This window comes from Chelmon rostratus, chromosome 20 (assembly GCF_017976325.1).
Source record: "Chelmon rostratus isolate fCheRos1 chromosome 20, fCheRos1.pri, whole genome shotgun sequence".
NCBI lineage: Eukaryota > Metazoa > Chordata > Actinopteri > Chaetodontiformes > Chaetodontidae > Chelmon > Chelmon rostratus.
Genome location: NC_055677.1, coordinates 21,375,645 through 21,402,465, shown reverse-complemented (window position 1 = coordinate 21,402,465; position 26,821 = coordinate 21,375,645). Strand labels below are relative to the sequence as shown.

The 26,821-nt window shown below is 41.6% G+C and overlaps 4 protein-coding genes across 9 annotated transcripts; 2 read left to right on the top strand and 2 right to left on the bottom strand.

Moving 5' to 3' along the window:
* Nucleotides 1-2,446: 2,446 nt before the first annotated feature.
* On the bottom strand, nt 2,447-5,485 carry fbxo45 (F-box protein 45). The gene is made up of 3 exons (XM_041961981.1): nt 5,000-5,485; nt 3,586-3,942; nt 2,447-3,477 (listed from the first exon to the last, which is right to left on the bottom strand). The coding sequence occupies exons 1-3, from the start codon at nt 5,324-5,326 to the stop codon at nt 3,292-3,294; spliced, it is 870 nt and encodes a 289-aa protein (XP_041817915.1). The 5' UTR covers nt 5,327-5,485; the 3' UTR covers nt 2,447-3,291.
* A 558-nt stretch (nt 5,486-6,043) lies between these two features.
* On the top strand, nt 6,044-11,753 carry fam168b (family with sequence similarity 168 member B). Its single transcript, XM_041961982.1, has 8 exons — nt 6,044-6,167; nt 6,556-6,699; nt 8,552-8,643; nt 8,759-8,842; nt 8,931-9,073; nt 9,326-9,524; nt 9,989-10,111; nt 10,282-11,753. Exons 3-7 carry the CDS (start codon nt 8,574-8,576, stop codon nt 10,099-10,101), a joined length of 609 nt encoding a protein of 202 aa, XP_041817916.1. The 5' UTR covers nt 6,044-6,167; nt 6,556-6,699; nt 8,552-8,573; the 3' UTR covers nt 10,102-10,111; nt 10,282-11,753.
* Nucleotides 11,754-12,490: 737 nt separating this feature from the next.
* rbbp8 (retinoblastoma binding protein 8) lies at nt 12,491-19,219 on the top strand. 4 transcript variants are annotated; one of them, XM_041961964.1, is made up of 19 exons: nt 12,491-12,589; nt 12,921-13,067; nt 13,217-13,259; nt 13,397-13,492; nt 13,572-13,663; nt 13,932-14,004; nt 14,299-14,480; nt 14,574-14,669; nt 15,005-15,078; nt 15,420-15,487; nt 15,904-16,186; nt 16,421-16,592; nt 16,719-16,807; nt 17,044-17,155; nt 17,286-17,444; nt 17,546-17,597; nt 17,704-17,791; nt 17,864-18,005; nt 18,567-19,219. In XM_041961964.1, the coding sequence occupies exons 2-19, from the start codon at nt 12,968-12,970 to the stop codon at nt 18,662-18,664; spliced, it is 2,019 nt and encodes a 672-aa protein (XP_041817898.1). In that variant the 5' UTR covers nt 12,491-12,589; nt 12,921-12,967; the 3' UTR covers nt 18,665-19,219. The 4 variants fall into 4 exon arrangements, with proteins under 4 accessions (XP_041817898.1, XP_041817897.1, XP_041817896.1 ...); XM_041961963.1 differs by having other exon boundaries at nt 15,943-16,186; nt 17,704-18,005; XM_041961962.1 differs by having other exon boundaries at nt 17,549-17,597; nt 17,704-18,005.
* Nucleotides 19,136-25,995, bottom strand: LOC121624311 (transmembrane protein 241). 3 transcript variants are annotated; one of them, XM_041961977.1, is made up of 15 exons: nt 25,797-25,995; nt 25,093-25,139; nt 24,701-24,778; nt 24,246-24,327; nt 23,999-24,076; nt 23,733-23,761; nt 23,413-23,464; nt 23,226-23,274; nt 22,865-22,910; nt 22,647-22,682; nt 22,055-22,089; nt 21,790-21,859; nt 19,666-19,759; nt 19,450-19,514; nt 19,136-19,327 (listed from the first exon to the last, which is right to left on the bottom strand). In XM_041961977.1, the coding sequence occupies exons 1-15, from the start codon at nt 25,866-25,868 to the stop codon at nt 19,264-19,266; spliced, it is 897 nt and encodes a 298-aa protein (XP_041817911.1). In that variant the 5' UTR covers nt 25,869-25,995; the 3' UTR covers nt 19,136-19,263. The 3 variants fall into 3 exon arrangements, with proteins under 3 accessions (XP_041817911.1, XP_041817912.1, XP_041817913.1); XM_041961978.1 differs by having other exon boundaries at nt 23,733-23,758; XM_041961979.1 differs by lacking the exons at nt 23,413-23,464; nt 23,733-23,761.
* Nucleotides 25,996-26,821: the final 826 nt, after the last annotated feature.

Below are 26,821 nucleotides of genomic sequence, written 5' to 3'. Positions count from 1 at the left end.
GTTGTAAAAACAAAAACCACAGTCATGTGAAGATCGGCTCTGTTTGTGTGAATGTTTGTATGGGGGAGCTCTTAATATTCATTTGAGAATGATGCATTCGAGCCTTTGTTTTAGCCCCAGGAAATAATGAAAGTAGGCCTGCAGGTCCAGCCAATGGGATCTTAGTTATTTCAGGAGATGGTGTTGAAATTCTGATAATTTCACTTACTATTTGTTAAAATACAATTACCACCGGTGTGAACACAACTATTATCTGGTATGGAGAGCTGCTGTAGTTTGTCTGAACATTGTCATCGTCAGATGTTTTAATAATAATAATAATACCCAGCCATAGGAGTCTGTAATTAGCTGTCATGCTAACCTCCATGTTTACAACATACACTGTTGTGACGCTGACACAGTGTGCACTGCCTGTATAATAGTGTCATCACAGCTTTGGGAGGCACCAGCAGCCCTGCTTGCTTCATGTGAACATACGGCTGTATTGCACTGATGCGAGGGGAAAGAGCCACACTGGTCATTTCTATAAATTCAACAGCTCTTGCATTTTTGATGCTACTCCAGGCTGATGGACAGATACTGCAGTTCGAGCGTCTCACTCACAGGCAGTTAAAACGATCAAGGATGGAGCGACTGACATTGATAGACAGACCGTCTAGACCAGCCATGTCCAAACTATTCCATAAAGGGCCGTGTGGCTGCAGGTTTTCGTTCCAACCAAGGAGGAGCACACCAGACTGGACTCATTTAATCAGCTGATCTCACTTTTCAGCTGATAACTAAGAGATCCCTTGATGTTGATTGGTTGGCCTGGTGTGCTCCTCCTTGGTTGGAACGAAAACCTGCAGCCACACGGCCCTTTATGGAATAGTTTGGACATGCCTGGTCTAGACAGACGTTCAGGGTCAGAACAGGACAGAAGGGAAGGGAGCTAGAGAGTGCTGCCCTGCATCAGGAGGAACTCAGTTCAAAGAGAAAGGGCACAAACAGGCAGCCAAGCTCTTAGCATTGGCAGCACATATTTCACTCATCATTTATTGAAGTGGTAATCCTCTCCCGCACTGCTGAGATCACACGGCAGCAGAACAGTGTGTCCAGAGCTGTGATGTCTTTTCCTTTTATTTCTTGTTGATGCAGGCTCTGTAAAAGGTGCATTTTGTTTTGATCTGTTTATGCGCCTTTATGAGTCATGCTGATCTGTATTTCAAAAATGTATTTCAGCTACTGCTTCTGTTTTTGCCGTATATTATTCTAATTTATGGAACAGTTTTCTGTAACTGTGCACAGTTTTGTAGTTTGATCCTCCAGCAGCAGTTAAGGGAGCCACAATCCATCCTTTTATGTTGCCTTGAAAACTCATTAATTCAAACGGTGATTGTCAGATTTCTGCCAAAAATATTACATTACATCATTCAGTTTGGCCTTACGTTATTTTGTCTTGATAAACAAGACTATTGCTAACATGCAACCATTGATGGCATGGCAACACATCCAGTATTTGTTGAGATATTTCAGTCTGGAAAAATTGGTGGTCCAACCGACCATTAAATGGTAGGCCACGCTGCTAATGTCGCTAAAGACAACTTTGTGCATACACTGGCCTGTAGGTCTGGCCTACATTGTAAATACACATGCATTAGAATACACTGACATTACCTGGTGTAAACAGACCCTAAACCCTTAGAGACTGCTTGGTGGTAGGTCAGGTCTAAACTCTTCTGATGCAAAATGTTGTTTAACTGTAAAGTTCGATAAACTTAATATGTAAATTCTGTCTCTAAAACAGAAACACCATCAGACTCAGATGGTCTTATTGACCCGCCTTCAAGCCATAACTGAATATATATTTCCATTTCTGCACTTCCATTGATTCAGGGAAAAGATGACTGCAGGCGCAGACACTTCCAGTTAAGTGCTGATCCACACATAGGCTGGTGAATGCACAACCCGAGAGCTGATGGGAAACTTGTTCTGATATTCTTGTCATGCATGGTCACTTTGGGTGGTGTGCACCATGAACTGCCTGTGTTATTGTGCAATTCACTTATACCACATTAGCAATAACAGTCTGTAAAATGGTTCATCTGTCTTTGCGTCATTTACTTCATACACAGACCAGAAATCTACTGCAGTTACTATACATGCAAATCAAACTGCTGTCATGTGACATGTACTGTATCTCTAAAACTCAACTTTTCAGAAGCTAAGAAAAACAGCCCAGTTTTCAGCTTTAGGGACAGTTAATAGTTAAGTTTATCTGATACTTTTCACTAGACAGCAACAATATGCAGCATCTAGACTTGGGTTCAATCAACATGATCCAGAGCTGTATTTAGACATACCAATCATCCTGCAGCCTTGTGGTCACATCGTCAAAAAATATAACATATTGCATATAACTGGTGTGCTGTGCACACACGAACGCAAGCATCAGACCATCTTTATTCTAAGAGTGGCACCATGTAGACTTTATTTTCAGGCCTTATAACCATACAGTATATAGTACCATAGATAAAATCAAGAAATAAATAGTGTGTAATACTACGGTAGCACATTAAAAAGGACACACATTAACATGATACAGGTATAGTTTCCACCATTACTGGACAGGTATTTAAAAATGGCAGATGTTGTAGTCCATACGCCGGTCTCCATGCACATGCATGACAGTTGGTCCGCATGTCGTCTGCTGCCCATAGCAAAATATAACATCAGGTCACATTGATTTGGCATATAACCATTATAATCCAGTCAGCAATTATAGTTAAACTGTGTTAATCCATGAAGAGCTGTTTCCATGAACTCATACAACAGATAGCTATTGATAACAACTACTGTTTACCACTTGTTAAAATCTTAAAGTATTTGCCACCGTTTAGGACAGTTTTGGCCTCATTCAAGCAGGCATAAAATCTCAAGTAAATGTTCAGCACTGTTAGCCTGAATGAAATTAAATAAAGTTCCCCTATCCTGTAAATAAAACAGTCCAGCAGCTAAACTGTAAGAGTGGACTCTTCCACGGTGATACAGAAACATGTTTATGACACTTCCCACACACTCCTTTTCCCTGTAGTTTGTCCAGTCCAGACCTGACTCCTCGTGCCGAGCTGTGGTAGAAATGCCGACAGTTCTTTTTGTGTGTGTGATTAGAGTTATTCTGCTTTGCAGACCACTTCGTCTCGAAACCTTTTGAAACGGTGCAACAAGCAGGGTCGCCAGTCTGTTGACAGAAAAAGTCCCGCGCCCGTCGGTGGCCTGTTAGTTTTAATGGTGGCACAGGTTACTCTGCTTCTAGCCGTCCAGGGGTTTTCCCAGGTACACCATGGTGACTTCAGTGTTGCCGTATACTGCAGAGACAGCGGGGTACAGGCAGGCCTTGGGCAGTCCGCGAAATGCTACTCCAAGAAACTCAAAGCCCCTCTCGAAGGCTAACGTCTTGTCATCCATGTCTAGAATCACTCGTATTCTCTCTCCGATCTATGGACAAACACACACACCCATTTCGTACATTTAAGCAATATTTTTTGATGATTTTAAAATCTGAGGACAATACAAGTAGCATACGGATGTGGCTCCAGCTCCTACCTGATATTTTGGTGCATTGTTACACTGTGGAAAATTTCCATTGACCTCTCCGTTGTGAAGCAGGTTGTTGTCCACCAGGTTCCAGCCCCAGCTCTGGTCATCACTGCCCAGCAGGGCCACGTAGCCCTGGCACTGCATGGACGCCCGCTTGGTGGCGATGCCTATCACCGCCACAGTCCCGAGAGGGCCTTCCCACCAGATCTCCCAGGCGTGCCTCCCTTCTGAAAAGCCGATCTTGCCACGCGCACCATCCGTGCTCTGGGCGATGGGGTTGCGGTGCAGGGTGAAGCCGTTCTTCTTCACATAAACATTGCGGGAGCAGTCGTGGGAGCTCAGACCATGTTGAAAGGCCTTGAGCTGTTGTGGACGAAAGGACAGGGACAACAGGTTTAAACCTTCAGTGGTCTCCCCAAAAGTCTTTGAATATGGTGTAAAATATTAAAACAGCATATTTCATAACATCATTTAAGAAGTGTTGGATGCTGCAGTTAAAAGAAAAGCCCTATTGTTGGATCTGTTGGGGAAACACGTCCTTCTACATACATATAGATGCTTGCATAAACATGGTGAGACATGGTCACTGACTCTGGCTTTTCCACCATGCAGGACAGAATGTGTTGCACCAATCAAGGGTTTGGAGCACAAAGCTCCGAGCACAGGTTTGGTAAGTAAACGATTATGGCTGCTGTCATAATTTCAGATAAGTCACCCACTGTCTTATAATGAAAGACTCAATCTACTGCTGTTTGGCAGGGGTGACATTGTTCACTCAATTTGAATGACATGTTCACCTTCTCAAAACGAGGGAAGGAACTTCGACAGGGTCCCATGGAAGATGGAAGAATAATTTCGTGACACTCATTTTCCTGCAGACAGCCACATTCAGGGACTGCTCTAAAAATAGGTTTCACTTCCAGTGGGTCTATTATTTCCTTGCATGAGGTGCATACAGTTATGCAATAAGAAACGATAACAGCAACCTCGCTACTGGGCCCTGTACTGAAAAAGGGACCCATGGTCTAATGTTGGCTTATGACAACAAAACAACGTCTAGCCTAGTCTGTTAAAATCTATTTCCAGTATTTTAGTGGCTCAAAACAACCTTACACCAAACCCCATTTAAGAATCTGCCAATTTAAAACAGGTTTACAGCAAGCATATGAATTTATTTTGTACGTGACTTTTTTTGTTTATAAAGGACTGGGTATGAATCACCATGTTCTTTTGGCATACAACAGTGTATCTTATACATTCATCCTAAAGACTGTGTGCAGTTTACGACATAACCACACACGTTCCGCGAAGGTGTTTGAAGAACAAAGGGGGGAGCTAAACGGGCAGCTTTTAGAATGGAGTTTGTCATTAATCACGGTTCTGACAACCCGAGATAGCAGCGGTACATTGGTAGACCTACTTTCCCCTTGTAGGTGGGCAGGTTGCACAGGATGTCAGATCGCAAAGCTTCATCGCTCAGACTCCGGCTGCAGAGGCTGCGCCACACCTCGCTGTTTTCATCCGCTAGTATGTTGTTCCAGTGCCAGCAGACCAGCGAGCAACACATCAAGTCGGAGAGCTCCAAATAGGAGAAAACATGCTCCAGGACCCGAGCTGGTAACCTCCCGGCCACCCCTGCGCCTCCTCCGGCTGCGGCAGCGTAGGGAGAGCCGGCGGAGCTGCAACTGGCTGCCGCTGCTGCGCCCAGACAGGAGGAGCCTCCTCCTCCACCGGCCGCTCCAGACATTATACCCCTGCTCTTCACCGACGACACCAACCGACCGAATAGTTTCACCTTACACCGCAGAATGATTCCTAATATGACTTAAATATCAACATTTTACCTATGAAATCTCACGTAGGTCGCATTAAAATCACAACAGTATGGACCCTATATGCTTCCCAGTTCAATGGCTGAATGGAACCGATGCGTCAAGGTCCTCGAAGAGCAAATACATTTGTTGTACCGCCGTCACAGAAACTTGAAAATTAAATTCGCAGAAGTGCTGCTTACATTATATATGAATCAAAATCTCCTAAATCCAGTGTTGATAGGTTGTCATATAAAGAGAAGCCTTTGCTACGTTAAATTAAGTTTTATTGCCTGCAAGGACCACACAGCCCCGCAACATAATAATGAGCTCACAGAGGAGCTTAAATGTTGCAGTGTTACGATGTTAATCGTTATATGTCAAAGTGTAGCGACTGTGTGCCAAAAAATATAATAACAATTAAATAAAAAAAATTAAAAAAAACAGGAAATGGAAACTAACTACTACTAGTAAATAACGCGATTATTTCCTAATAAATAACTGATTCTGGCCTGTTACGTCCTTTTAGTTGGATTCAAGAATATTTTTTTAACCTGGTAAAGCAAAGATGTAAAATGTCTAAAGTCTTGAGAAGGATTTTTGTTACCTAACAAACTGTCAGTTTTTACACTTGCAGACCACGTGACGGTACACGGAAGTGACGCATGCGAAGTGCTCATAAAGAGTTCTGCAAAACATCTGGGAGCAAAACACCAGCTAACCTACTTTCATTTTACACCAGAGAAGGGAAGCAACAGACGGTCCAAGCAGCTAACAGTAAGTTTTTGTTCATGTTTGGTTCAGCTCATACCGTCACCTTTGTCCTCACCAGATAATTATATCACATCCCCAGTACAATATTTTTGTTGCCATTAAACATTCTACTTTTTGGGGCATTAACACTTGCTTGTGGTAAGGGCTATCACGATGCATTATTTGTTCCGTGGACTTTAGTCGTTTTTAATGATAAATGATGGAGATGTAATACACTTTGGTCTACAAGAGACGGCTACGTCAGTGAATATAGTTATAGCTGGCAGAGTATAGAACTGTGTGGAAAAATCTGCACGTATTCAAAACGCACCATTACGATTTCTGCTGCGTGTAGTGTGATAAAGAAATCTGGTTACCCGATAACGCAAAGTGTCATGTTTTATGTTTGCAGACCACGTGACACTACGCGGAAGTGACGCGGGGTGCCCAAAAGAGTTCAGCAAAGCATCTGGGAGCAAAACACCAGCTAGCTTAATCTCATTTTACACCAGAACACCAAAGGAGGGGGACTAAAAGACGGTCACAACAGTTAACAGTAAGTTTTTTTGTTAATTATTGTCTGATTGGACGATTTGTATGTTCTCGTAGCGTTGGGGCAGACGCCACTGCAGAACACAGCTGTCTGGCTGCCTGTCTCCGATGCTATGCGGCCTGTTGACAAGCTGTCCCCATCTGGCTGCTGTCCGGGGACGGTCCAGTGGTTTTCCGCGGTCAGACAGGTGATTAGCGGGTCAGTCTGTACATCGAAACCAACCTGCAGCGACAAACACGCGCAGCTAACCGGCAGGTTGTGCAGCTCACGAGGCTTGTGAGCTAAGCTAGCTCATGATAACAATGCCCCGCTGCGTTCACGTTCACCTTTCAAAATTCTTCCACTTAAAAGGTTGCCATTTTTTTTTTTTTTTTTTTTGCAGGCAACATGACTAATGTCACCTTTAAGAAATTACTTGAAAACCTTGTAATTATCAAGACCTGCTGGAAACAAGCTTACAAGCAAACCGCAGAGCAGCACTTTGTTAAAAAATATTATTAAAAAGCTTATTGAATTGCTATTCGCGCCGGTCGGTGGAAGAAGCTAACGAGAAGCATCAATACTAAATCCTTAACATAGCTGAATTATTGGTGCTCACTTTTTTTTTTGGTCTATTTGCAATTTGAAAATGAGATTTGTTTAAGATGGTGAGGTTATGTTCTGCCCTGCGGCTTCCATAAGAAGTCACAAGATGTGGGTTCGTAGTTCTCCCTCCTACATTTTGTGATTTTTATATTCACTGGAAAATCATGTCGTGTTTTCACTGCTTTAGCTTGACCCCGATGTGAAATAAAGTATGGATGGTGTGCGTTTCATTCTCTTGTTTGAATTTCCCTTGAATAAGCAGACTTGTAAAGTGATGTAATGGTGCTTGGACCACCGCTAGAGGGCAGCACGGAGGCATAGCTGTACCTCAGCGTTAATGAGCCTCGTATGGAGCACAGGTCGAGGCTCCTCTGCTACTGCAATCTGGAAAACATGCTGATCTGAAATATAAACGAGTAGCTGTATCAGAGTGTGCTGAACGAAATGTTTCAAAATGCATGTGTCCAGTATAAGGGTTAGATTTTGGCTTTTCTTTACAATGCATCATACACAATGATACATGAAGGTGAAAGTTAAGTGCAGGAGCGCAAAACTGTTACGTGTTTATGGGATGGAAGTGCTCATATTTAGTGAGGACATGGAAGAGATAAATTTTTACTCAGGCTCACATTGACACTTCTAGGACTGCACCATGTTAAATTATGCATGTTATGTAAAACTCACAGCCAGTTCCCACAAAATGCTGGAATTCCAGCTATGTGTGTGTGGACAGCACTTACAAATTTAATACATTGCAAAGAAACAAAAGTGAGTCTGTTGTGATGGTGACCTAGCAAGGTCATCTCATATCCTCCCTGTTGCCCTCAACAGATAATGATCTCATATCCCCAATATAGCATTTTTGTTGCCTTTAACCATTCTAACAACTGAAACGTCAAGCCTTGTCTTTGGTAAGTGCTGCCACGATGCTCCTGGACCACATGGATTTTAGCAGTGAAATAGGGATAAATGATGCACACGAGTGAAACTGCACCATGAAGATTTCTGATATGTGAAGTGTTATGATGTTGTGTAAAGATATTAGGGAATCTTTTCCCAGTCAGTGTCCTTATCTATCTACCATCCATCCAGTATCCATCAGCAGCCTCAGGGGATCGTCCACGTTCCATTTCTGCATAATAAGATGCACTTGAAACAGTCTGTTTGGTGGACAGCTGTCAGTTGGCTCATGGATCTGTGCTGGATGCGAACTTTGCACTCATTTCAAAATGCCCTGAAATTCACATGGTCTATGCTTCTTTCTTTGCAGCATCTGTGAGTAGGAGGCCATAATGAATCCAGTGTACAGCCCTGCGTCAACAGGGGTCCCCTTTACCAACACCAAGGGTATAGGCTACCCAGGTAATTTTATGTGTTTATATGTAATGTTTTAAATAGCTTAATTACAAGAAATATGGCCTGAAATCAAGGAAAGTAGAATGTATTGATTTTTTTTCCCTCTTTTTGGTCATCCTAGCTGGATTTCCTGTTGGCTACGCAGCAGCCGCTCCAGCGTACACTCCCAATGTCTACGCAGGGGCAAACGCAGCCTTCCCCAGTGGTGAGAATCAAGTCCACGCCCACTGACTGATCATGACTGTTCATTTAATAATCAGCAGCACTAACTTGAAGTGTCCCCCTTACATTAGGTTATGCTCCAGGCACTCCTTTTAAAATGTCCTGCTCTCCCAACACGGGGACTGTCCCACCATACTCCTCCTCACCCAACCCCTATCCTGCTGCCGTTTACCCGGTCAGGAGCACCTACCCCCAACAGAGTCCATACGCACAGGTCAGTACACTGCTGGTTCTTGGCTCTTGGTTCTGGTCTTAAAATCTTATCCTGAGGGGCCTGGGAATCAAGGAGCAACTTTTCAAACTTTGATGCTGAAGCGGTTTCTTTGATATCTGTTTCAGTTTCTCTTCTTTTTACCCGGTCACTGCTGCAGTGATCCAGCAGCTCTGTGTTGATCTGTCAAATTTAACTTCATTTTAGTAAAATCACGTTTAGAGCTATACCATGTTTTGTTCCTCTGTCACGCAGGCATTAATACCTTCACAACAACAAGGCACTTATTACACACAGCCGCTGTATGCTGCACCGCCTCATGTTATCCATCACACAACAGTGGTCCAGCCAAATGGGATGCCTGCAGCTATGTATGCTCCACCCATTCCTCCTCCCCGCCCCAACGGTGTTGCCATGGGGATGGTAGCCGGCACCACGATGGCCATGTCAGCTGGTGAGCATCGGTTTCTGTTTTATTAGTTAGCAGTTTCTGTATTTTGTAGAAGTTACGCCTGCGTGTGTTGCGCTCTCTGTCAGGGTTTACAGCGTATTTTGCAGTTTTGTAGAGTTGCAGCTAAAACAGCAATGCAACAACTGTTTCACAAAGTGGTGAACCTCCCTCCATCCTCGCTTGTGAACGACTGAATCTTTCCAGGATGCTCCTTTCATACCCAATCATGATACTATCACCTGTTACCAATCAACCTGTTTACCTGTGGAATGTTCCAAACAGGTGTTTTTGGAGAAGGATTGGCAAGTTGATACATGCTGTTTTATTTATGCTTCACACAGCGTCCAAACTTTTGCGTGCAATCTAAAGAAATCTGGACCCCTTTCTTTGTTAAAGTTTATATTATGTCATACATTGTACCATACTTGTGCACTTAGTGTTCACCCTGTTGCCACTTTGCTTCTCAGGAACTTTGTTGACAACCCCATCACCAGCGCCTGTTGCCCCCCACCAAGTCACGATGCCCACGTATCGGCCTCCTGGCACACCCAGCTACAGCTATGTGCCCCCGCAGTGGTGAAGGGAGCGAAGTGAGTATGATGTTTAAGTATTTGTCCACTACATATCTGTCTGATGTGGTCTGCATGCTGTTAATATGTGTTTTATATGAACATGTCACACTTCCTGCTTTCTATTCTACCTTTACTTGAAGCACACACAGATTTCAAGGTCACATTTCTCTGCGTTGTTCTCTCTGCAGGTCAGAAGATGGTAGATATGCATTCACACTCTACTCCAGTGTTTTTTGCTATTGGTAAAGACCTGCGCTGTCAGTGTCTGCAACCAGTTACTCTTCTTCCAGCATAATGTGAATCTAAAACCCAACTACATAGAAAGAGGCCCATTTGGATAGGAGGGGGTGAAGAATAGGCCCATCCCCATGACCCCTCTCAATGGAATACGGCTGCATTCCATGTCACCCCCCAGCGCCAGCACCTCTACAGCCTGCTGCATATCTCACATCAAACAGCAAAGCCTCCATGCAAACTTATTTTGTGGACTGTCATGCGGGTTTTTCTAGCTTAAGTGGTGAAAAGGGAGTTTGGAATTGTTTTTGGTTTTTTTTTGTTTGTTTTTTGATTTGGGGGATACATATGATGTTGAATGCATGTGTATATATCGATATATGAAGTAATGCTAGCTCAATCTACCTGCTGTGACAGATGCAAAATCAACAAAAGGCACACATCCAAAGGAACTAAAAAAGTAATAATCTGCAATGCTGAATCACCAGTGACCATGTCTTACATGTGAAAGAAGAAAAGACGAGACACGTTTGTTCATGCAAAAACATACCTGCACAAACAAGTGCAGAGCAAACTGTACTATTTCCACTGCTTTGTGTTTTGGTAAGTTGACGCTAGTTTTTTATTCTTTCTCTCAGTCATGCAGTGTATGCATTTCGTCTTACCATTTTTGTGTTTTAGGAAAACGACGGGACTTTGAGTTTTGCCTCTGACTGACGGCCATTCCAACACTTTATCGCTCTGTTTTATTTTTCCTGCCCTGTCAGACTTTTTAGGAAAAGGGTATCAACTTTTCCAAAAGTGTGGAGCAACTTTTGTTTACCGCTTGAGACATTTTTGGGTGTTAAAACTATTCAGTTATTTTATCAGGAAGTATTCTGGGAGGGGAACGAGTAGTTAGAGGAAGTTGTTGAGAAATCATTTGCACCCATTTAGGAGTTAATAGAGTGAATGCGTAGGAACAGTGTTGTGTGTGAGTGTATGTGTGTGTGTGTATCCAAGAGGATTAAAATAGAAACCATTAAAAATGGTGCCATATAGTGCAACATGCCTAGAATATTCGACCTGTATCTCACAATACTCAATTTGTTCATAGGAAGGTCTGAAGCACTACATCATTACATCACTGCTAACTGTGGATATGTTAGGAAAACATGATGTTGTTAAACTCCATTTGTGAATAGCACTACTGAAGCAAGGCACTTATTCAAAACAGTTTGTAAAGATATCTGACCTTTTACATTGCTGGCTGTTTTACCTCAAGGTTCCAGGCTAACACACCAATATCACTGTTTTAAACATGCTTTTCTATGTTGCCTCAGTCACCTCAGTTAAATAATCTGTTTTGTAAATGTTATTTTTGTGATTTTGGTTCTTGTTTTGTATTCTTAAGAAAGACCAAAAATAAAAACAAATATAAATCTTTGGTTCACCTCATTGCGTCAACTTGTGCTTTTTAGCTTTGAACAGAACATGGCAGAAAGTTAGAAAGCATGAAGAGTGTGACCACCTCAAAAGACTTGGTGATTGGGAACATTTATTACACAACCTCATTCTCACAGCTGTGCCTGCTGTTAGCTAGAGGGGGGATATGGACTCAACTTGTAACATGAACGCAACTGTAGACTAGAGGGACAGCTAATACATTCCTTGATCGGTAGTCAGTCAACATTTCGTTCTTTCCCAACTACCAATAAACCTGGAAGAAGAAGAAGAAAGACAATATTAAATTATCAAATTAGAGGGGAAAGGCATGTGCAGGAAGATGACTCAACAGTGGCAGCAGCGTTGGGATAATGCAATTAAAGGGAGTTATTTACATTCAATCCAAAACAGTGGGGTATATTAAAAATATATATTAGTATACCAAGCAGGCTGAGAATTGGCCACAACAACCTTAACAGTAGAACACACCCAACAGGCCTTTGCAATCAATGTCATGAGGCTGAGACAGTTATTTATACATGACAGACGAGAAATGATGACACAGTTACGGAAAATGGGCCGGGTAGGCTCTTAGCGCAAGCTATAGTATCCCCCTTTAAAAAATGGATAAAGATGGAGAGTAAAACCTCAAGGTGGTAGTAATGCAACATCGTGGATGCCAGCTGCCGTACCTCAAAGAAGGAGAAGAAGAAGAATTTGAACTCCCAACATGCAATGCGGCGCGGGAATTTGGATCTTGTTATGAAGTTGTCAACGTAAGACTATGAAGCTGCACTGACATGTTTGACTTCTAAACCTCTGTTTGGAGTCGTTCGTGTAAGTCTCGGTCATTTTTAAAGGCAGAAAGGCAGCGGCCGTAATTGTTGTGTAACGTTAGCATTTGTTGCAGTAACTTAACCTTAATGCTAATTTGTTTACAGCCAGGAAAAGCTGTTAAATCTGCATGAAGAAGGAGTAAAATCTCAATTGATGGTTTCGTTTAAAGCAGAAAAATAATAATTCAGTTATTAGTAGTAAGTGTGCGTTTAACTGTAACGTTAGCGAGTCTTTGAGTGCTAATTTTAAAGCTAAGTAGTTAAAGTTAGCTGTGAGCTTCATTAACATTACTGCATTAGTTCAAACACTTTTCTTTCTGCTGCACTGGTAGTGTTGGCAGGTAGCAGGAGGCCTGGCTGTCTGAGCAGTGACTGGAGGATGAGCAGCCCTGGCCTGAGCAGCGGGACTCCCCAACAGCCTGACCTCTTTGAAGGTTTATGGAGGCAGCTTAGAGAGTGCCACCAGAATGCACTGCAAGGTAATGGACCCCCCATGATAATACTGTATGTAGACATAAAGTGAATTTCTTAAATGGTTCATGTAGGTTATACTGAAGTCAGACACTAAAATGAGTGATTTTTTTGTACTGAGTTTCACACTCATCAACAGGCATTTGTTGTTTTTTAGAACTGGAGGCAAAAGTGAGCAAGTTGAAAAAGGAGCGCTGTTTGTGAGTATACTGTCACAACCTTTTAATTAGGATAGCATGATAATAACATGAATATTTTGTTAGCCTGGCTTTAGATTTGTGAATAAACTATAGCCATGTCTCCATTCGTAACCTGCCATTGCATTTGTTTTCTACAGAGATGCTCAGAGACTTGAGGTGTTTTACAATCGCAACCAGCAGCTGAAGGAACAAAACAAAACCCTGCAGGATGCCATCAGTCTCCTGGAAGAAAGGTAACTTCCTCCTCCACAAAGGTTGATTTTGTTGCAACAATGTGTGACAAAGACCAACAACTATGTACGCTGTTTCCAGACTCCGTGCAGGGGAGTGTGATAGATGTGCCATCTTGGGGGACAGCCTGAAAGTTAATCAGGATCAGAATTTGCGCCTCATCACCAAACTGAGTGAGTTTACTCGTTCTTCTTATTATTCCACTGTCAGATAGAGCGGTGACTAACTGCATCTCAGCACAATCGAAAAGAGAGAAAGAATTTATGTTCTGCTTGTTTAAATATAGAAAAGCCTGTGTTGATTAGAATCCATGATATGTTTTATTATTAGCTATACCAGTTTACCACAAGACATGACTCCTGCCATGTTAAAGAGCACAATGTTATTAATTGTGATTTTAGTGTGTGTGTGAAAAACACTGTTGTGTCATTTGTTCCCCAGAGAATGAAAGAACCGGCCTTGAGGATGAAAACCGAAAACTGCATACTGAACTGCAAAAATTAAAGATGTCTCGGTAAGATTGTTCAGTGTGTTGGTCGTATTTTGTCAACATGTTGTTTGACTTTGTAAAAAATGAAATGCATAGTAAAACTACCCAAGACAGCTACAAATACTGTAGGACTTGCAGCTGAAACAGAAACCATAGTGGTTTCACTTCTGCTTTGATTGCAAGTCAGGTCTCCATACATCTCTACGGGAGGGCAGGTTTGTGGCTCCAAGTTCAGTGTGTTTTGAAATTGTGGAGGAACGAGCATTAACTGTAAAGTTTCAGTTCCAAGTTAAGCATTGCAGGTGTTGTTTTTATCAGCTCAGAGCTCCAGCAGACCTCATCCCCGGAGCAAGAGGAAGGCATCATTCCAGACTCGCCGGTCCTGCCGAGCTCACTGCCCTTGGCAAACAAACTGAAGAAACGCAGAAATATTGACAAAATAAGACACGTTCGCTATGCGGAGATACCTCTATCGCAGTCTAACAACTCGCTTTTCAACGGTCAGTCTGCATTAATATAGCCAGATTTTTAATGCTCATTTCTCTTATCTGATCATCAATCTGAAGATATCAAACGTGTTCTTTTTTTTAAAGAACTGAACAAGGGGTATGTTGATGCTGTAAAGAATCCTGAAAGAGCAGAAGTGCTTGTACCCAACACCTGTGAACTGGACGCGCCCCAAGCCTCAAGTATGACATCATCCACTGTATTCCTATTATATTTCATCATTATTATAGAATTGAATGTAAAAACAGGAAGACTACTTCCGGTTTGAGAGAACAGGATTTTCATTATTATTTCCTTTCATTAGAAGGCGTCTGTTACTTGAAATCATAGATGAGCACTGGGCAACATTTACCTCCACCAGTAATTTCAGCCTTAATCACAGTGGGGCTGCACAGGAAGAGACTTAGCTGTAAATTCATTCTATAATCTCACACTAGATTCTGGTGAATTTAATACTCATAAGTTGCTGATGGAGATTGTGAGATGTGTTAAGGTGTAGTGACTGTTCTCATTGCAGATGATGTGAATCTACGTCTGGAAGAAGCGGTAGCAGAAACATGTGTCCTTGAACTTCTTGACAAGCGTCACCTGGTAGTGTATAATCATCAGAGACAAGAAGTATTTGACAATTTTTAGGCTTTTTCAAGAGAGATTCTGTCTAAAAGCAGGTGCCTGGCACTGAAATGTTTTCACAGGAAGACTGAACCCATATGCACTTTCAGCAACTGTAGCTTATACACTCTTATACCCAAAACGAGCCGCTCAAACAATTCCTGAGCATGCTACTCATCTTTCACCTCTATTGCCATATTTTTAAAGTTCTGCTGAAAATTCGTTGTGAACTGAAAAATTGTGTCTAAGCACAGGCGTTCAAACTCATGTAGCTCTTTGGATTATGTCTTTTAACTGTTTTTCTCATCCTCCTTTCTCAGAAAACTCAGTCAACTGCAGGCCAGCAAAGCAGCTCAAAACATCCCTGGAAGAATGGCGTTCGTATGAAGTAAGGGTGATATCAATTTGATATTCATCTGCTGACTATCATGGCAGTATCATGATTCAGAAATGTCCAAATTCCTATGTTGTAGAGCTGCAACGATTAACTGATTACTTGTCATTTATTAAATTATTCTGCGGCAGTTTTGATATTAATCGGTGTGAGTAAAAAAAAAAAAACTGAGGCTAAAATTTGAAGACACCATCTTGGGCTTTTGGTTTTTTTGATATTTTATAGACAAAACAACTAACTGATTAATCAAGAAAACAATCGACAGTTTAATAGACAATGAAAATAATTCCACCCTGTTATGGGTTCACTTAGCTTTTTCCTCGTTCTTTAGACTGAATTTTGTTCTTTATTCATGCAGTCAAGCAAAAACCACTCCAATAACACAACCCTATTTGCTTCCCTGGCTTCAGGCTTTACCAATGCTCCCCTTTATCCTCACTGATCCACAGTCCAGACTCGACCACAGAGAGATCCCCATCAATTCTCCCACGTGTCAAACGCTTCTCAGAGGACGCCTCCATTAACCAAGCAAAACGGAAGAAGGAGGAATGTGAGCCGGAGGTGCACAAGGAGAACCGACAAGGAATCCAGGAAAAACAGAAGGGAGGCAATCACATACAACCTGAACTGATCAAACGAACATCAGCACCGTTAAGCAGTCAAAGCTTCGAGGAGGATCCATTGGACACCAAGGTTAGAGATATGTCCAGAAGGCTTGTATGGATGTGTGTTGGGGAAACAAGCATGCCACATCGCAAGATGAATTGCAGCACTTTTTCCAGACCAAATCTAGTGTAGTTTCCATAAATCCACACTTAAGTCCAACATTTTATTCCCCACGACCCTTCTTATGTCTATAGAAGTTACATTTCAGCTGAATAATTCCTCCTTATAGCTGTGAAATGTGATTCCTGTAACATTTAACAGTTCCAGTCAGCACAACATGGGACCTCCAACCAAAGGGCAGATGTTTCCTGTCCAAGTCCCACCTTCAAGAAGCCAAGTGTTACAGGGGAAGCAAACAAGGGTGGTGGCGGGAAGAGACGAAGCCCCCTGAAGGAGCCGAATGCCTCACATGACCAGCATGAAGGAGAAGATGGTGAGTTGTCTGCGCTGTCTCTGGCAGGGTGTTGTGTCTCATGGCCTTTGCAATGCCACACTACCAAATATTCCTTTAGAATTAACAGTTAAAGTTAATGTGACGATGCTAACTCTGCTGTCCCAGCTGAAAGGAAGTGCAGAGTGGAGCCCATGTGGAGCATCGACCCTGCGCTCGCCATGTCCATGTATGACAGCGAGTGGAGAGGAGACGAGGTACAGTCACAACACCGGGCCAGTCGGAGAGTGTGAGCCTGTGGCCACTGTTTGCGAGTGTAGTTTCTCTGTGATGGACAGAATATGAACATGAATGCACATGAAAAGACAGGAAATCTGTCTTGTGGATAAATGATAATCTTGTCAGCGATGTTTGTTTGGATAAATTCAGCTGGATATATTGCATAGATGGAGACGCTTACGCCAGGCTGCTCATGTTTATGTTTTCCCACAAGGAAGAACAAGAGTGTCGAGGAGAACTGGTAGATTCCGACTGCACCTGGGTCAGTCACAGCTTACTGCAGCGTCGGGGAGAAAACACTCCTGACAGAAGGGACAGTGTGTCTGGTGAATATAAACCACAACCTATACAATAATTGCTTACTGGCATGATTTGACACTGAGATTAACACAGGATGGCTGGTTTTACCTGCAGCAGCTGATAGCATATCATATTTGTGCATGTGCTCTTTTTCAGGTCTTGGCGAGAAAGCGAATGACAGTTTGGATATGATGTTTGACACAACAGCTTACGGGGAGTACAAGTCTCAAGAGAACAGTTCACACTTAGGCCAGAGCCAGCCCTGTGATGAAGATGATGATGACAAAGAGGAAGAGGATGACGATGATGACGATGGTTGGCTTTTAGATTCAGAGAAACTGTATTTCTGTGTTTGACATTCGATGTCAGGTCTTAAATTTCACTCATGTTCATGTCCGTGTTTGAATCTCCCAAAGTAGATGAAGATCCTCATGAAAACACTATGAGCCAAGGTAGAAAAAAAGCACGGTAAGAAACACAAGTGTTTTTCTCTCATCAACTTTAACATTAATAGATTCTCGTCTTTCCGACATTTTCAATTTCCCTCCCTCTGCATTCTCTCTTTTTGGATTAGACACCCAGCGTTCGCACACGTGGCTGTGATTCGCAAGAAGGACGAGAGAAGAAAACTGAAAGGCACCACGTGCAAGGAATGTGAAGTCGTAAGTATTCTGATCACGAAGCTGACATGTTTCATCACTGATCCCATGTTAAGGATGCTGAATTTCCCACAGTATTACGCCCATCTCCCAGAGGAGGAAAAACAGAAAAAGCTGTCTGCGTGCTCCAGACACAGATTTCTGTATATTCCTCCTTCTACTCCTGAAAACTTCTGGGAAGTTGGATTCCCATCAACTCAGACATGCATTGAAAGAGGTAATTCAACGACTTTTTAGTTAAACGCTCCATTAAACCATGTAGGTAAAGCATTAGCAGAACATTTTAAAGGGACAGTTGTCCCCAAAATCAGTCATATTTTTTCCTCTTGCCTGTAGTGCTGTCTCTCCATTTAGACACTTTGGTGCTGACTTCTAGAGATTTTGGCCATGGAGACTTCTGCCTTCTCTCAAATATAATGGAGCTAGATGGCACTTGGCTTGTCAACTCAACAGCTATAACGCTTTCCAGAAATCATGACCTGGTTACTCAAGATAATCCACAGACCTTGTTGTTTTATGTAGGAACTATTTTCTGTTTGCCGAACTACACCTGCCAACTGTATCACTGCGCTGAAGTGAGTGCCATCTAGTCCCATTATATTTGAAAGAAGGCAGACATCTCTACTGCCGATAAATCTGCAACTCACACCAAAACGATCCAGATGGAGAAACAGCACTGCAGATGAGAGGAAAAATACGATGTCTTCAGTGTCACCTCGCAATGACATGAAAATGTATATATAAATGTACATATAAATACATATAATCTTCCTTCTAGGTTATATCAAGGAAGAGAAAAATCCACAAGCACGTTCTCGCAGAAGACAACCATTCAATGCTTTATTCTCCCCAAAGCAAAACCAGCAGCAGAGCTAAAAGGGGTCTGTTTGTCTCTGTGGAAGAAGTGTCGGGATTGGCCCATTTACAGAAAACAATTAAGTATGTGAAGAACAAGCCTGTCACTGTGTTAAAATTACACTGAGAGAACAATGAAGCTCTGTTCTCTACTGCGACCTTGTTGAGAATGTTGTTTTCAGTTTGAAGTCTATAACTTGAATTTGTGTTCCTGTGTGCATGGACTGTATGACTGGTTTGTGTTTAGCTGTTTTTGTAGATAGTGAATATGATCTGGATATGTTTGGATAGGTAAATGTTAACTCTGTACTCTATCTATGGAGAGATGTACTGTATATGATCCAGGTTATACCATCACCAAGAATTCCACTGTGCTTTTCGTCATCCAGTAAATGCTGCAGTTCATTGTTCACTGTGATTGAACAGGATCACTAACGTCGCTGTGACTACAGTCACTGAATTACTGAGAGCTCACTGCACAGCACAACATGTTCGCAAAGATCATTTTATTTGGTCAGCAAATTTATGATGAGAAATTACAAAAACAATGTGAAAAAAATAAAACAGTTTTTTCTTTAAAAAAAATCTCTTCAGGAAGTGCAAGTTGTGGATTAATCTCATCACGACTGAGATTCTCTCTCAGAATACACCAGCAGGGCCTCTGCAGCATGACTGACGACCACGCTGTAGCCAAACAGAAGACAAGAAATCATAGCAATCACTGATGGTTTGAGTCCACTGTAAGAGGACAAACTGACAGTTAACATGAAAAACATTTCTCAGTTATTTTTAGGTGAGGGACTTACCAGACGAGAGCTGGAGCATTAATGTCCATGTAGAAAATAAATGGGGAGAGGGACATGGCAGTAACCTGGAAAAAGAGCAGTAGAAATAATTACTTCTCCTTAAGATGAGTCAAACTCATTTTACTGATTTGTAATTCATGATTTTCATTGTGTGAATTGTGATAAAATACTTTTAAGCATAAATTTGGAAAAGGATGTAAAAATATGATCTACTACCTTCGACAAAAAAATCCAGGCCTCGAGGTGCTCGAGCGAAAACCCACTTTTCAGTTTGACTGTGGCCAACAGCAACAAAAACCCCAGCAGTGCACTGTGAAATCACACACAATGAATGAGTTCTCCTGCCCAACACAGACAATAACAGCTTATTTCTAGCATGAAAATGTAACCTTTTAAAGGATAATGGCTGAAAATAATTTGCAGGCTTGATCAATTCAAGCCTGGTTGATACTGAAACAAGTTACTGTGACATTCTAACAGATCTACTTCTAACAGTGTACAGTGGGGCAAAATAGTATTTGCACGTTCTCTCACTTAAAAAGATGAGAGAGGCCTGTAATTTTCATCATAGCTACACTTCAACTATGAGAGACAGGATGGGGGGAAATAATCCAGGAAATCACATTGTATGATTTTAAATGAATTCATTGGATAATTCCTTGGTAAAATAAGTATTTGGTCACCTACAAACAAGCAAGATTTCTGGCTCTCACAGACCTCTAACTTCTTTAAGAGGCTCCTCTGTCCTCCACTCGTTACCTGTATTAATGGCACCTGTTTGAGCTCGTTATCAGTATAAAAGACGCCTGTCCACAACCTCTAACAGTCACACTCCAAACTCCACTATGGCCAAGACCAAAGAGCTGTCAAAGGACACCAGAAACCTGGTGTAGACCTGCACCAGGCTGGGAAGACTGAATCTGCAATAGGTAAGCAGCTCGGTGTGAAGAAATTAACTGTGGGAGCAATTATTAGAAAATGGAAGACATACAAGACCACTGATAATCTCCCTCGATCTGGGGCTCCACGCAAGATCTCTCACTGTGGGGTCAAAATGATCACAAGAATGGGGAGCAAAAATCCCAGAACCACACGGGGGGACCTAGTGAATGACCTGCAGAGAGCTGGGACCAAAGTAACAAAGGCTACCATCACAGCAACACACTACACCGCCACGGACTCAAATCCTGCAGTGACAGACGTGCCCCCCTGCTTAAGCCAGTACACGTCCAGGCCTGTCCGAAGTTTGCTTGAGAGCATTTGGATGATCCAGAAGAGGACTGGGAGAATATGGTCATGTGGTCAGATGAAACCAAAATAGAACTTTTTAAAAAAACTCAACTTGTCGTGTTTGGATGAGAAAGAATGCTGAGTAGCATCCAAAGAACACCATACCCACTGTGAAGCATGGGGGTTAAAAAAATCATGCTTTGGGGCTGTTTTTTCTGCAAAGGGACCAGGATGACTGATCTGTGTAAAGGAAAGAATGAATGGGGCCATGTATCGTGAGATTTTGAGTGAAAACCTTCCATCAGCAAGGGCAGATGAAACGTGGCTGGATCTGTCAACATGACAATGATCCCAAACACACCGCCCAGGCAACGAAGGAGTGGCCTCATAATGAGCATTTCAAGGTCCTGGAGTGGCCTAGCCAGTCTCCAGATCTCAACCCCAGAGAAAATCTTTGGATAGAGTTGAAAGTCTGTGTTGCCCATCAACAGCCCAAAACATCACTGCTCTAGAAGAGATCTGCATGGAGGAATGGGCCTAAATACCAGCAACAGTGTGTGAAAACCTTGTGAAGACTTACAGAAAAGCTCTGTAATTGCCAACAAAGGGTATATAACAAAGTATTGACATGAATAATACTTATTTCAAATACTTATTTTCCACCATAATTTGCAAATCAATTCTTTAAAAATCAGACAATCAGACTCTATTTTTCTTTTTTTTTCTCATTTCGTCTCATAGTTGAGGTATACCTATGATGACAATTACAGGCCTCTCTCATCTTTTTAAGTGGGGGAACTTGCACAATTGGTGGCTGACTAAATACTTTTTTGCCTCACTGTACAGATAACACTGTCTGCAGGACTGCACATATTATTGCTAACTGCTCACTTCACTGATATCCCACAGTGTTACATTAATATTCACTCTGTTAAATGACAACAGGCAGCTAAAGCATGTTCTACTTTGATTTATTACAGAATGTACTCTATGCTAGTGCTGCTTCTCTCATTAACCAGGTAGATTATTTAGCTGAAGAACTATGTAGGTAGCTCTGCTCAATATACAGAGCTGACAGAAATAAGATAGAAAGAGTCTGAAGGCTTTCACCTAGCACAGCAGCCACAGTGAAACGTGTGGGATTGAAGGGAGGGGAACTCCAAGGCACCCATGAGGTCACCTGTAGACATACAGAGATCTGTTTGCAAGGTACAGATGTCATAATCTCTAAACTTCTTAAGCAGAGTTACAACACAGCAGATCACTTAAAAGATAAATGCTTGGAGACAAGTCTGCATTGGATTGTTGCAACTCTTATTGTCTTAGCATTAACCGACTTCGGGAATATGCAACATCTGCACAGGCCCGTCCATACCTGTTGGGTGAGCAGCAATGGCCAGCAGCAGCACGCTGTTGTGCAAAGACAGGAGAAGCTGAAATTGGTCACTGGTCATACCTGAAGCAGTTCAATAGATCTTACAAATATCAGTCTAGGGTTTCTGGATGCACAAGCAAATCACTTTCACACTCGCTTAATTAAAAGAGGCTCTAAGTATTGAAGTTTACACAGAATACTGTCAGAAAGTAAGCTACTATTTATATGTGGTTCCTGTTTTCTGCACATTAACCTAGAAAGGAGCTTCACCTCCACTCCTAACTCGAATGACCGGTTCTTCCTCCAGCTGTTCTGTTGCCATATTAGAATTTAGCTGTGTGACTTAATAGAAAAAAGGATCTGAATTTTCTTGCTAACTCTGACTCATTGTGCTTCTTCTGGAGCTCCAGGGAAGGCAACAATCATACATGGACCATCTGCACGTTGTAACAAGCTGTTCTGAGGTGACAGTTCTGTCAACCTTTAATTTCTCAAATGAAAAAGAATGAAATGATTATAGGTCTACAGGTACTTCTGTTCAAAACCTTTTAAAAACAGACAGATCCAGTTAATTAGAATTACTTATTCTTACCTGAACAGGTAGTTAATGCACTGTTGCTCAAGGTCACTGCAATGAAACATCACAATAAGAGTCAAGGAAATGGAAGAAGTACAGTAATTCTTCATTTGGTTCGATCAGCAGAGTGGTTTTAACAACTGAAAGATGAATAATGGCACTTTATGTTTGCTTCAAGCCAAGTGTTTGTATGTTTTCTACTTTTAACAGTGCGAAATTGTGTTCAGACATACCTCAAATTACTCGGTTTGTAGCGAACTTGAAACACCCGGTATGCACCTGAAAGATTTAATGATATTCTCACGTTTTCTATTGGAACATCTTGCAGTAAATCTGTCATTTTCAGGGTGAGCGCTGACTCTGATGAGTCCTTGTTAATGCTGATTTGATGGTGATCATTGTAAATGCAACCTTTCTCACAGTTCGTCCTTTTAAGTTGGACTGTGCTGCCTCACTTCACATTCTAAACCTTGACCGATGTTTCTTTGTTATCTGAGGCGTCCCTCAGGGTTCAAACCTCAGACTGCTGTTCTTGTCTTTATGTAACTGTTATGCTAAGTTAAGCGTAGCATCTCTGCATATTCTTAGACTTACCGACACAGAACAGATGGCCGACAGCCCACAAGTAACCGGTGTGATCAAACTGCAGAGGAGGCAAACGTAAACAGTAGATTTTTTGTGGCAAATGACCCCAAAACGTGTATTCTTCCTCAAGAGCATAGTTAGTGAAATTATAGCAATGAAATAAGAAATTCACTATTTGATGATAATGAATTGTTACCTGAGGATCATAGAAAGGGAGGTTGATGGCTGAGAGCAGCATGAGGCATAAGCTACAAGAAGCACATTTGAAGATGTAGTGATGCAAAGGGGAATATTTCATCTTTCATCTTCATCAATATAATGTTGATTCACAGGTTTATTTATTACCTTGATCATCACCATTATTATGATTATTATTAAGTAATTATGCTCCTTACATGGGAGACAATTAGTGTGTTTCCTTGGTTTACAAGATATTTAACAGATTTTACAGCTTCCACTGGTCCATGATATAACATACTGTACTACTGCTCAGGTGAAGGAAAAAAGGTAACAAACCTGATGAATTTCAGCCATTGTGCCTTCTGCTGATGAAGACAGAGCACATTTTACAGAGTGAAACATATCAAAGTGGTGGCTAAAGCTTGTGTAAGATGGAGGATGTGGCTGTACAGGCTGTTCAAGGTCATAAAGCTGGGGTGCCTCCTTTGTACTTCATATTCCTCCATTTGCCTCCAGTGAACAAGATTAAGGAGCACGAAAGGAGGGAGTGTACTGAACATAATTGTGGATACTCACATAAAGCAGCCAGTGCAGGCTCTTACCTCTCTCTGGACGACCTTCAAGATTATGTAACTAACAACATGAGAAGAATTTTGCAGAGTGAAGAAAAAAGGAATGTCCTGGACAGAGACAAAGAAAAACAAAGATTTTATCAGTGTTGTCGAAGTACAAGAACCCACCGCCGGCCTGTATATACTGAGCAAGGCAACAGTTATTATTATTATTTAGAATATAGTTAGTGTAACTGAAAAGATACTACGTCTAAAGGTGGTAGACTATATGACTTACTGTGCGTGATAAGGCCCTGGAACCAGCGTATATGTTTCCTACGAACAGGAGGGAGCCCGGAAGCCAGGAAAGAGCTGCAGATCTGTAACACAGCATTAAACACAGCAAATAAAAGCACTTGAAGGTCCCACCATGTAGAAAGTGAGATTCCCAAAAACATCAGCAGAGCCGATGTGGAAAGTATGTGGTGCCTGCTCAGGCCTGTGAGAGCTGACCAATCAGAGGAGGCTGGGCTTTTCAGAAGGGGGGGTGGGTGTTTCAGACAGAGGGTGAATAGAGGCACTGCAGCAATGGACAGTATGAGAAAATAATGTGTTTTTGATCATTAAAGCATGTAAACATGTTCTAGTAGACACCCATGAAAGTGAGCATAACATTTGGCCTTTAATGCACCTCCTTACTACAGCCCCTGAGAACAGTTAAGCATGTGTCCTCCAGTAGCGCATAATACGTACCTGGTGATGCGGCTCATTTCCACCCATCCCAGCTTCCCAGAGAGTAGGAGCAGGACAGCCCCGATAAATGTCTGCCATCTGGAAACATCATTTTGTCATGTTAGTGAACACAACAGGCAGGTTCATTTCATCACTCATTTGTAGTGCAAACGCAAGAGGTCATTTGTCAGAGGCATAACAGTCAAGATGCAGATTTAAAACGATTTACTTAGCTCAGATTTTTAAGATTCATGAACTGTACATGCATTTCTCTCAAGAACAACATTTGACCTTTAAGATCATTCCTACTCTCGAATTTACATCAGTTGTTTGATCTGTGAAGGGCCTACACACTCTCTGTAATGACCATGAAATGATAAAACATGAAGAGGTTCGCATAAATATCTACTCACCCTTGAAATAAAGTCGGATAGGTGAATTTCAACACTGACAGGACAAACTGAAGAAAGAAAAACAAAACATATAATTCAGGTTATGGGTTTATCAAAAGCAAACTTTGAACAGTCTGACATCTGGGGACGCTCCACCACTGTCACCAAACCAATTTCAAAATTCTACTAATTTAATGTGTCCCTAAATATCTGCAACAGCACTTATCTAGAATAAGACAACTCTGAATGCACTTTTATAGGTGGGATTCACTCATTGATTCGGCGCACTATACATCCAACAACATGTCGTTTTTACAACTTGATCGCATTCATTTCCTGCAACTGCTTTCTACCAAAATAAGAGTCGAGGTAGTTGACAGTGCTGCTTTGATGGGTCCCGTTCACGCCTGATTCGTAACAGCAATTGGAAACGGGTCTTGAGTCATGTTCACTTAATGGTTCTTACTGATTATGAGGGTTGCATTGCAATTTTAAGTCAGGTTCTCTACGCGGGTTTTATGTGCAAGAATTGAGATGGAGTCTTGCATCGATTGGATGTTGCAAAATAAAATGCAAGGACATACAGAGCTCTGGTTCTGTGTTAAATTGCTGGATAAAAGTCACACAGTGTTTGTTCATATGACTGAGAAATAATGTGTGTTTGTTCCAAAACACCTTGTCTTAAAACTTAGTGTTATTCCGGTTCCAGACGCGTCAACTCTCACCTTATTCGTGAAATATGATACAACGAAAACGAAGCTGAAAGCGAGGCCAGTGATATGTCTTCTCCACTGCATGATGACCTGCCGACACACTGCAGCGGGGACATGGTTCCTCACGAAAAACAACCGCACATGCAACACATTTAGCCTGTTTCAAACTAGAGACATTTCAGACTCGGAAACTTCCCTCACTGTCCCCGACGACACGTCAAGACGTTGTGACAAAGATCGTCTCTGTTTGAGAGGATCACCTCTCTGGCCGGTTTTCTCATTTGCCCCAAGACATTGTGGTTTTAAACACTAATCAGTATTTATTATGGAATGTCGCTCATCTATGATTGGAAAGCTTCAAATATGCAGGAAATATAAACAAAGCAAGTCCCCTATTATCAAACGTTTCGGTAAACCCCAAGATGTATGGATTCAGAGTAGTGATGAAATGATTAGTCATTCTTCTGGTAGTGGAACGAGAGAAAAAGTTACCAGGTATTTTGATAATCAATGAATTGCTTTGGTAGTTTTTCAAGTAAAAATCAAAAAAAAAAAAAAAAAAAAAAAGTCAGAATTTGTTATTTACCATCTCTATATCAAATTGAATTCAAGAATAACAATAATAATTATAACCTTTTTTGTAGAGCAAATTTCATGCACAAAATGCAGCTCAAACTGGTTTACAAATTCGAAAAAAAAAATTATAACAGGTAGGGACAAGTAAAGACTTGAACACTGTCTAAATCTTGACTCTCTGCTAAACAGCCCTATCCTGCAATATAAAAGTAAAGAAAAACACTGTATTTGTCAAAAAGAGAAACCTGCTGAGTATGACTGGAAATACTTAACACAGAGAAAGAATGGTGGAAAAAGTTTCCCAAAGATTTCAGGCAAACTCATGTCTGATGCAATATTCTCTGGTAATAATCTTCTCACAATTAGAAAATAATTGTCATTTTACACAAACTTGTCACTGTTTCAGTTAATTGTACAGTTTATCAGTTTGTCTGTACTGTTATTTACATTAAATATTATAT

Bases quoted from the DNA above. Each gene is read 5' to 3' on its own strand.
- fbxo45 (XM_041961981.1), bottom strand. From the start codon at position 5,326: ATGTCTGGAGCGGCCGGTGGAGGAGGAGGCTCCTCCTGTCTGGGCGCA. The intron at 3,943-4,999 runs GTAGGTCTACCA...CGTCCACAACAG, and splicing joins TGCCCACCTACAAGGGGAAA to CTCAAGGCCTTTCAACATGG. The intron at 3,478-3,585 runs GTAGGAGCTGGA...GTTTGTCCATAG, and splicing joins ACAATGCACCAAAATATCAG to ATCGGAGAGAGAATACGAGT.
- fam168b (XM_041961982.1), top strand. From the start codon at position 8,574: ATGAATCCAGTGTACAGCCCTGCGTCAACAGGGGTCCCCTTTACCAAC. The intron at 9,074-9,325 runs GTCAGTACACTG...TCTGTCACGCAG, and splicing joins AACAGAGTCCATACGCACAG to GCATTAATACCTTCACAACA. The intron at 9,525-9,988 runs GTGAGCATCGGT...TTTGCTTCTCAG, and splicing joins CACGATGGCCATGTCAGCTG to GAACTTTGTTGACAACCCCA.
- rbbp8 (XM_041961960.1), top strand. From the start codon at position 12,968: ATGAGCAGCCCTGGCCTGAGCAGCGGGACTCCCCAACAGCCTGACCTC. The intron at 13,664-13,931 runs GTGAGTTTACTC...TTTGTTCCCCAG, and splicing joins GCGCCTCATCACCAAACTGA to AGAATGAAAGAACCGGCCTT. The intron at 18,006-18,566 runs GTAATTCAACGA...TCTTCCTTCTAG, and splicing joins TCAGACATGCATTGAAAGAG to GTTATATCAAGGAAGAGAAA.
- LOC121624311 (XM_041961977.1), bottom strand. From the start codon at position 25,868: ATGCAGTGGAGAAGACATATCACTGGCCTCGCTTTCAGCTTCGTTTTC. The intron at 19,760-21,789 runs GTGAAAGCCTTC...GTGATTTCACAG, and splicing joins CACTGTGGCTGCTGTGCTAG to TGCACTGCTGGGGTTTTTGT. The intron at 19,515-19,665 runs GTAGTAGATCAT...CTCTTTTTCCAG, and splicing joins CCTGGATTTTTTTGTCGAAG to GTTACTGCCATGTCCCTCTC.